Source organism: Panthera uncia, chromosome E1, assembly GCF_023721935.1.
Source record: "Panthera uncia isolate 11264 chromosome E1, Puncia_PCG_1.0, whole genome shotgun sequence".
Taxonomy (NCBI): domain Eukaryota; kingdom Metazoa; phylum Chordata; class Mammalia; order Carnivora; family Felidae; genus Panthera; species Panthera uncia.
In genome coordinates, this window is record NC_064814.1 from 55,280,364 (window position 1) to 55,290,522 (window position 10,159).

The window sequence follows — 10,159 nt, forward strand, 5'->3', positions numbered from 1 at the left end:
GCACCACCCCCTGGGACCCCGGAAGGAGCTGCAGGGATGCGGGGGTGGGGGCTGCCCTTACCTCCCGCCTGCCCCACAGGTGTGAGGTCTCACCCTGCTACAAGCCAGAGAAGAGCGGCCTCCGCCCCCAACCCCAGAGGACCCCCGACCAGCCGGCCCAGGCCGCGCCCGACCTCTGCTCCCTCCTCTGCCTGCCAATCATGACGTTCAGCGGAGCTCTGCCCTAGCGGGGCCCTCACCAGCAGCAGGGAAGCCTCCTCTGAGCCCCTCCCCACGCAAGGGGGGCGGCCGTGAGGGTCTCGCTCCCTGTGGGGAACTGAACGGCCCTCTGTTGCATTGGGTCCTGCTGTGGGTCCCTGCGGCTGGCAGGGGCTTGGCGGTTTCTGGATCCTCGGGGCTCTGTTTAGGAAGGACACAGGCATTAGGGAGGGCGCGGCTGGCCACGCAGCCCCTCAGATCCCTCACGTAGACAGGAGAGGGATGGAGGGGCTCACCTCCAAAGGCACCGGCCACTAGTGTGGTCTGGGATCCTTTCTGGAAAGATCTGAGCCTCTGGTGCTCTGGGGTGTGGCTTAGGCCTCCTCTCCCAACGTTGGCCAGGCCCCCCTCACTTTGTCAAAGACTTGGGGAAGCCTTTGTATCTGCGGTTCAGAGTCCCCTCTACTCTGCGGTTCAGGTGGGAGAAACAAGGATAAGAATTTCTTTCCAGACCTTCAGTACCCCACCCCCACTTCTCTCTCTCTCTCTCTCTCACACACACACGCACACACACACACATGCACGCACGCAAATTCGCCGGGTATTCTGAAAAACAGCACTAATCCTTTACCTGCCTGCTGTCAGGACATAGAAGACATTCTCTTGCGAGCCCCTTTCTGGGTCTGAGAGCTGGGGGGACAGGACAGGCACGGATTCAGTAGCAGCTCAATTACCTTCTAGCTGAATGACCAGAAGGAAGTTAATTAGCCTCTTCCAGCCTCCACCTCCTCGGCTCTACGACCTTCGACCTTCGGGGGTTGAAAAGAAATTGTCCGCAAGGTGCCTGGCCCATGGCTGGCTCATGGCCAGTGCTCAGGATTTGGACGGTGGGGGTGGAGGAAGGTGACTGTATCCCGCCCAGAGCCCCTCCGTTGCCTCCTCCTGCTTCACCCGCTCCAAAGCTGGTGGGCTTGCGGGAGCCCCTGAAACGCCAGCCAAGACAGCCTGATGGAAGTGAACAGAGCTGTCCCCCCCCCCCCCCGCCCCCCCCCCCCGCCCCCAACCAGCCACCTGTCCATGTTCCAGGCTCCAGAGAGCAGCGGACCGTATACCCTTGATAGTTTGTTGTTGCATGAACAAGTTCTACTACAGGATAAACAGATATCCAAGAATGAAGACGGTTTAATATTATTTTCGAATAAAAGTTGGTTAGTCTTGTACGCGATGACCCGTGGTTATCTCGCCGCACGACGATTAACTGCCAGTTGCTTCGTTCGCATAAACCGCTTCACAGGCAGCAACGATCAGGTTTCTTGGGGGGCTGTTGCGCGTAGCTTTTTGGAGCTGGAGAAAATGTATTTGTGCTGTCATTTTCTCTGACGCTGTTCCGTCGAATCCTCATCATCCTGCTGAGAGGAAGGAGGTGAGCTCATCGCTGGCCGCGGGAAGACACCTGTTATTTGGGAGGAATCAGGCATCAGGCTCGCAGCCTAACCCCCGGGGAGGGAGGAAGAAGGAACCATGAGATGCTCTAGGTTTGCCCCAGCTAGCTACTGCGAACAATAAAACACGCCTAACACACCCAACATGCATCCACGGGACATCCAGGGATCTCTTGATCCAGGTGGGGCTCCCCTAACAGCCTGGGACGTGTCTGTGCTGCCCAAATTAAATCGGCCCAAATCCACGACGCCCATTAACCCAGGGATCCCAATAAACTCAGCAGCCCTCACTCCATCTGGAGGCCGGGACTTCACTTCTGATACTCTTTCCAAAGTCCCATAGCCCCATTCTAATCGCGAGGAAAATACCAGACAAACCCAGACTGTGGGACCTTCCTCTATGGGCTAATCTGACTAGTACCCTTCCAGGAGGTCGTGAAAACAAGGTAGGACCGAGAAACTCCTAGAGCAAGGAGAAAGGGAACCTGAACACTAAATGCAATGTGGTACCCTGGATTGGATCCAGAAACAGAGAAAGGTTAATGAAAGACCTGGTGAAATCCCATAAAGGCTGGAGTTTTAGTTTTTCAAATTTTTTTTTAAGTTTATTTATTTTGAGAGGGAGAGAAAAATGTGAGTGGAGAGAGAGGGAGAGAGGAGATCCCAAGCAGGTTCCTCACTGTCAAGGCAGAGCCCGACACAGGGCTTGAACCCACGAACTTGTGAGATTGTGACCTGAGCCAAAGTTGGGTGCTTAACCACCTGAACCACCCAGGTACCCCTGGAGTGTAGTTTTCAAAAATCAAAAAGCAAACAAAACCCAAACACACACACGCATGAAACACACAGGCACCTCATTGTAAGACTCCTGGGGAAGAAAAAGGTAATGTGAGAATCTTAAAGACAACCAAAGGCAGCAGTGGGGGTGTATATTTTATCTTCAAAGGATCAACAAACAGCTCCCTTCTCAACAGAAACATTGGAAGCCAGAAGACAATGAAATGACATCTTTAAAATGCTGGAAAAAATTCAATCTAGACTTGTTCAATGTTTTTTTTTAAATTATACGCTGCTCACAAGAGACACATGTTAAGTATACGAACACAAAGTCTGAAAGCAAAAGATCAAAAGGGTGTTGTTATTCTAATGTCAGACAAAGATTTTAAGGCAAGAAGCATTTTAAAAAATAATGAAGAGGGACAGTTTATAAAGGTCAAAAAGTCAATCCAACAAAGTTATGATCATAAATCTGTATGCATGCAATAACATCAACGTAAACTGTAAAGCAAAAAATGACGGAATTAATGCCTCCACAACCATAATGAAGGATTTTATCACACTTCTCTCAGTAGCTTAAGAAAAACAGACAAGAAAGAATAGAGATATAGAGGATCTGGACAACACAATTAACACATTTGATCTTGTTGAAATAGGATACTGCCCAGCAACAGAACTCACATTATTTCAACTCTACACAAGTAGAGTATCAAATTTCAAATGATTGAAACCAAAGGGAGTATCTTCATCTCAAGAAGATACAGAAAGAAAGGTATAAATCCTAAAGTAGGAAAAAGTGTAAAAGCAGAAATCTATGAATTAGAAAAGCAATGTACTAGTGGATAAGGCTCTAGCGAACAAATCAGCAATATCGCGTGTGAAAAAGAGGACATCTCTACAGATCCTATCCACACTAAAAATATAATGAAAGGATACTATACATTGACCAATAAATTTGGCAATCTGGATAAGACGGAGAAGTTTTTCAGAAATACCACTGTGAAAGAAATGGATTTCCCAGGTAGGCAAATATATGTTAAGGAAATTGAAACCATTCTTTTTTTTTTAAATTTTTAAAGTTTATTTATTTATTTTGAGAGACAGAGACAGCGCAAGTAGGAAAAGGGCATAGAGAGAGGGAGAGAGAGAATCCTAAGTAGGCAACGTGCTGCCACCACAGAGCCCAACATGGGGTCCAAACTCACGAAACCTGGTCAGATCATGACCAGAGCTGAAACCAAGAGTTGGACGCTTAACCAACTGAGCCATCGAGGCGCCCGCCAAACCATTCTTTTCTTAATTAGACTGGCAACCGATTATTTTTTTTTGCTGCCTCCATACTTCATACATATTTCAGAATATCGTATAGTTGGAACCATACCGTCACCAGCCTTTTCAGATTGGTTTCATTCACTTAGCAATATGGATTTAAGGTTCCTCCTTGTCTTTTCATGGCTTCACAGCTCATTTCCTTTTGTTGCCAAATAATATTCCATTTTATTGATGTACCCAAGTTCATTTCTTTACTCAGAGTCTGGAGGACATCTTGGTTGATGCCAGTGTTTGGCAATTATGAATAAAGCTGATGTAAACATTTATGTGCTGGTTTTTGTGTGGACATATGTTTTCAGCTCCTTTGGGTAAACACCAAGGAGCACAATTGCTCGATCATTTAGTTTAGTTTTTTTGTGTGTTTTTTAAATTTTTTTAACATTTATTTATTACTGAAAGACAGAGAGCTCTGGGGTCCAGTACTGGGGGCTTCTCTCTCCCTTCCCATCTCTGAATGCCTCTATGGCCTCAATCCCCCACCCCCAGTAAAATCAGGGTAAAGGAAGCCGGCTCTCCTGGAAGAGGGTGTCCTCCCCATCCCTCTGGGGGCAGAGACAGGCAGGTGCCAGACTGTCCCCTACCTGTGCCACCTCCTGATGACCGTCACGTTGGAGGGTCAACACACGAATTTTGGGTGGACACAAACATTCAGTCCATAACACCCAGCAGCCCTGAGCGTGTGGTCCCTGGAAAGGCGACTGTGACCACACGTGTGCCTCTGGCACAGGGCGAGTGGGAAGAAACAGTGCCCGTTCAGGGGACTCGCAGAAATTTAGGGCAGGAAGGCCCAGCCTCGTGGTCATTGCAATCTGGCCAGGAAATCTCCACTGGATGTCAAGTGAGCACAAAGGGAGGTATCAGCAAACACTTTTTTTTTTAAATATTTTTTAATATTTATTTTTAAGGGGGAGAGAGAGAGAGCAAGTGGGGGAGGGGCAGAGAGAGAGAGAGAGAGAGAGACAGAATCTGAAGCAGGCTCCAGGCTCCGAGCTGTCAGCACAGAGCCAGACGCGGGGCTCAAACTCCCAAACCGCAAGATCATGACCTGAGCGGAAAGGCAGACGCTTAACGGATTGAGCCACTCAGGCACCCCTACATGCTTCTGTTACCAAGCTTCTGTCTCCCAACAGCCCCATGAGGCGGGTACTATTATATCCATTTTACAGAGGAAGAAACTGAGACAGAGAAGTTAAGGAACTTGCCCAAGGTCACAGAGACCCGGGAAAGGGGAAGCCAGGCTTCAAGCCCACGTCCACGGGCCCCAGAGTCCCTGCTCTTAACCACTAAGCTCTGCTACTCCCCCAAGCCACTCATGTCTGAGGCCCAGAAAAATTAAGTTTAGGCAGATATCCCAGAGGGTTGGCTTCATTGTAATGGAATTTTGGAGGAGCTCTGGCGCTTTCAACATGGAAGCCACGGTCTGCAGGCACCCCCCGCCAATGGGGGTGGGTGGGGTGGGGGAGCAGGAGAGAGAAGCTGAGGTCTGAGCAGGTGGGCGGGCCCCGGGCCAGTCTGTGCCTTCCCCTGCGCAGGGAGGGGGAGGCAGTCAGAAGGGAGGCCTTATGTGAATGCACTCCAGGCCAAAGGGCTGTCTCAAGGGGGTCCTCAGAGACCTCTGGAGAGGGGGAGTTGGGAGGGGAGGGAGAGGAGGGAGCAGCCCTACCCCACCAGGATTGTCGGGGGTCGTTGGTGGGGGGGCGGTGAGGAAGCTGGCAAGGGCCTTGCAAATACGCGCTGCAATCCCTCGGTTACAGAGGAGGAAACTGAGACCCAGGCAGGAGAAGGGGCCCGTGCAGCTACAACAATGTTACAACAGAGCCCAGCCAGGTCCCCATGTTGGGGTGTTATCTGTGCGCCCGGGTGCGAGTATGGGTGCGCCCGTGGGTGCCAGGCAGTTTGCATGAGTAATGAAGGGAGTCTTCGAGTTTTCTCAACGATCCTGGTCACCCCCAGCCTTCTTGACGCCCCCAGCTTTCTCGACCTGCCAGCCAGTCCCCGTTCCTAGTGGGAATTCTTTTGCGAGAAGACACAGCGACTGTGCTAAGTATCTCATCCATTCAAGAGGCTCCACGCCGCCCCCCTCACGTTCCGGGGAGCTTGCAGACCTGCTCCCCAGCTAGGCTCCTCCAGCCCCCAGCGGAGAACAGGGGAGGGGAGGAGCGCGGAGAGCAGGCCCCGCCCCCACGGCAGGGTCTCCCTGCCCCTCCCCCCGCCCCAGAGGAGTCTGGGAGGGGCGACCGGTGCACCTGCCAAGAGAATCCTGGGGAGGGAAGTTTTCTTCCCCAAATGGCTTGTCCGAGAGGGAGTGGGCAGGTTTTTCTCTGAATGTTGACCCATGTCAATATGTTACTGGGGCCAGAAAATACAGACACTTAAATTTAAGAAAAGAAAGCGGCTGGTCCTTGGGTCCACACCTCTCATGATCTCCAAGTAAACAAAGCCAGTGGAAGATCAGTTTGTGCAATCACCCCAGGCCTTCAACAGCGATTATCACCGGGTGGAGAGGGAAAGGATACTGGGAAGGGGGGGCCCGGAGCTCTTTTTCTACTAACCGTCCCCCCACTATCCTAACTCCCACTGATTCTTCCTGATTCTTCCTCCCTCTCTGCACCCACAGCAGATGCTACCAGGTGCTCACAAGCTCCCAGGGGATACCGATGCTGCTGGTTCAGGGACCACGCTTGGCAGACCACTCCTTCAGAGCACGAGGTCGTCCCACAGTCCCTGTTTCCCGGGGCTGTGGCCGTGAGGGCTGGAGGGAATCCACTAGAAGCAGAGGTGCCCGTCAAGTGGGTACCAGCCACGCCGATGCCTGGGTCTTCCTTGAGGAGGGATGGAAGGTGAGGACCGTGGGCCAGGCTTCCAATTGACTCGGCCCGCAGTGCTCCCTGGAGCTGGACTGGGCTCCCCCTGGCTCAAGCGCCCTCCCGACCACTTAGGTGAGCCCTCTCCTGAATCGCCCTAGCTCCTGAAGTGGCTGTATACGTGAAGTTAGATGTGTTTGTAAAACACGTGGGGTTGGAAGTGCTCTGAAAGCACTTCCTTTTTTTTTTTTAATGTTTATCTATTTTTGAGAGAAAGCATGAGTCGGGGGGATGGGGGAGGCGGAGAGAGAGAGAGAGAGAGAGAGAGCGCACAGAGCCTGATGCAGGGCTCAAACCCACAAACCGTGAGATCACGACCTGAGCCGAAATCAAGAGCCAGACGCTTAACCAACTGAGCCACCCAGGCACCCCTCTCCAAATAGGATCCTGAAAGGACTTCCCTTTGTGGAAAAAGTCTGGGCCGGAGAAACCAGCAATGCATGACTCTGACTCAGAGTCACTTGGGGAGAGAGGAGAAAGCAGAAGAGCCCTTCTGATCCCACCCCAGCCCACCAGTCCGGTGGCTTGGTGTGGACAAAGGGTGTCTGGACAACAGAAATATCCACAGAGGTTTTTTCAATCGTTTGCTAAGAGACGTGTAACGTACATGCCTCTCCTATCTCCCCCCACCCCGCCCCTGTGATCCTCAGTGAGATTTACTTTGCTCATTAGGATTTTCTGTGGGTGGATTCCTTAGAAAAGGGCAAGATGTCGGGGCGCCTGGGTGGCTCAGTCGGTTAAGCATCCGACTTCGGCTCAGGTCATGATCTCACGGTCCGTGAGTTCAAGCCCCGCGTCGGGCTCTGTGCTGACAGCTCAGAGCCCAGAGCCTGTTTCAGATTCTGTGTCTCCCTCTCTCTCTGACCCTCCCCCGTTCATGCTCTGGCTCTCTCTGTCTCAAAAATAAATAAACGTTAAAAAAAATTTAAAAAAAGAAAGAAAAGGGCAAGATGGGTGAATTCTGCATTTGCTGCCGGAGGCTCCCGAGACCATTCCCCCGGAAGGTGGGGCGAGGGCACAAGTGACCTGGGCTTCTTGCGTCCGAAGCCAATAATCTCACCTGACTCCAATACCCTTGGTCCTCCAGGGCGCCCTGATCCCGGGGCCGGTGCCTCTGCTGCCACAGTGTCAGGAGGATTTCTCTGAATTTGTTTACGGGTTAAAATTTTAATTTGTGTAAAAGTCTTGGCTGCTTAGTAATGGGTGGGAAAATAACAGGAAGTGTTTGCCTGAACAGAAGGGACTGGAAGGGCTCTTCCGGGGACATTGGTGCAGATGGGAAGCCTGGCCTCAGCACCTGGAAAGCAGAATCCCCCCGCTAAGAGGCAAGGCATCCCTGGGATCAAAGGGGCAGTCCCCCCCCCCGCCCCTGCCTTGGGGATGGATGGTTCAGGGGGCAGCTAGCAACCCTCAGTCTTTCGTCTCTCCCTTCTCTTCCTTCTTTCCTGTTCCTGGATGTCCATGACCCATGAAGAAGCCTCAGCCCATCCTTGCAGGGGACAGCTCTGGAGCCGTCCACAGTCACCAAGCAACCCGTGGCTGCCACACCCAGGGTGGCTGCCGAGACAGCAGCTGTTGAAAGAGGAGGGTGCAGCCAGCCACAACGTCGACTTGTGATTTCCGATTCAGTTAAGCCAAAGCTGATAAGGCGAGGAGGCTGCCCACTGTGGCCACCACACTGCCTGGCTGCTGCTGAATACCAGACCTGCAGGGGCAGAGTCCCTGGTCCTTTATCCTGTCCTGGACTTACCCATTTCCCTTATGCATCCCCCATCCAACATCCATCCACTCATCCATCTATCCATCCATCTATCCATCCATCCATCCATCCATCCATCAATCTGTTTGTTGTATTTAATGAGCCAAACATTCTCTTAACACTCTCTTATCCCGTGATGGGTAGGATAATGCATAAGACCTAGCCTCTGCTTCCCCAGAACTTGTGGGGGAAGGGTAGACAGATGGGGCAGACACATGACCTAAGAACTCAAATACAAAGATAGGAGATAGACTATCACTCCAGTCACAAGAGGGGGTGCAGAAAAACAATAGACAGGGCAGGAAGATTGAGTCGTGGAGTAGATGATCGAAACGTCTGGGCTCTTTTTTGGTGTTGCTGTTGTTTTTCAAATGCGCTCTTCTGCAAAGTTAGGGTGATGGAGCAGAGGCCATGCAAACCCTTGCAGAAAAAATATCAGTGACTTCTTTGGCCGCAAAGGAGGAACCCAAGTAACAGAATCCAGGTCGAAGTCTTACTCAAAAAGGAGAGGAGGGAGAATTTATTGGATCGCATAGTCCAACAATCAGCAGTAGCTCTAGGCATGAGGGTTGCAGGCACGGCTGGATCCAGGCGTTCAGGCCATGCTGTCTGCGATCTGTCTCTCTCCAGAGACATTTACCATTAGGCCAAACCAGATGATAGCAGAGCATCTGTGAGCTTTTCGAAGGTCTAGAAATGTGTGGATGTCCCAAAATACTGCTTGGCTTCAAATTGTGAGAAAAAGAAAGACTACGACGGGCCAGCCAACAAGTCCACACCTTGGAGGTGATCCGCTCCCCCACGCTGCTCTCTCCTAAGTGCCCAGGTCAGCAGCTGCTTTTGCTGCTCCCTTCATCCGCGCCCTCTCCGCAGTCTTTGACACCGCTGACCACCATGTCCTGGACCCCGTCTCCTTTCCCAGCTGCCAGGCACCCCACTTTCCTCCTTCCTCTCTGACCTACGTGTTTCCTCTTCTCTGCTGGAGCCAGGAGGAGGACAGAAGGGGAGCCCACAGCACACGTGCAGGCCTGGAGCCCAGGGGCCACCTGGACCATCACAGAACTGCCGGCGATCAGGACTCCTGGGAGGGGTCGCAGCCTGGGCTTGGGGATCAAGGAGCCACCGGGTCAAGAGGAGCCGTGCAAATCGCGAGGTGGAGTCTGGCCTTTCTCCTAAAGGTAACAGGGAGCCATTGAAGGCTGTACTGCGGGCGTAATGTGATCCGATTTGTGTTTCAGCATCAGAGAGGGGCTCTTGGCTGTGATGCGGTTGTGGATCAGGCTTCTACGGTCACTCGGGAGGAGGGCGATGGTGGCAGTCGTGGGGGTGGGAAAAGGGGACAGTTTATGACGTGGGACTCGGTTGCATTTAGATGGAACAGGGGAGAGAGAGGGAGGCGTTGAGGATGCCCCCCCCCAAGTTTCTGATTCTGAGGTGAGGAGCGGACAGGTGGGCTTGGTGGGGGCGGGGGAGGAAGGCTCAGTTCATGCACCTTGAACTGAAAGTGTTAGGTGGCCCTCTGGCTGCCAGTCTCCGGGCGTCGATGGCAGCTGGCGTGTATGGAGCTCTGGAGGGAGCTCAGGGTCCCCGGCATCACAGCCCAGTCAGCACCACAGGGGGACTCTATGGAGGCTTCCCCTCCTGCCCCATCGAAAGGAAGAGCCTCCAGTGACCGCGGGGGACCACAAAGCTTCTGCAGAAAGCAGCCTCGCAGCAGGATGTGTTCTGGGAGGAGCTTTGAGGGCCACGGGGAAGGGGAAGGAAGAGGAGGGACAGAGTCGGGCCTG

At 52.5% G+C, this 10,159-nt stretch overlaps 1 protein-coding gene across 5 annotated transcripts in view; it reads left to right on the plus strand.

The window, feature by feature from the left end:
- Nucleotides 1–1,418, plus strand: part of PIK3R5 (phosphoinositide-3-kinase regulatory subunit 5) — a 67,746-nt gene extending 66,328 nt beyond the window's left edge. For all 5 annotated transcript variants that reach the window (XM_049636947.1, XM_049636945.1, XM_049636944.1 and 2 more), the window contains one exon: nt 80–1,418. In XM_049636947.1, coding sequence (XP_049492904.1) covers nt 80–227 — 148 coding nt within the window. In that variant the 3' untranslated portion in view covers nt 228–1,418. The remainder of the gene's footprint in view (nt 1–79) is intronic.
- The last annotated feature ends 8,741 nt before the right edge of the window (nt 1,419–10,159 follow it).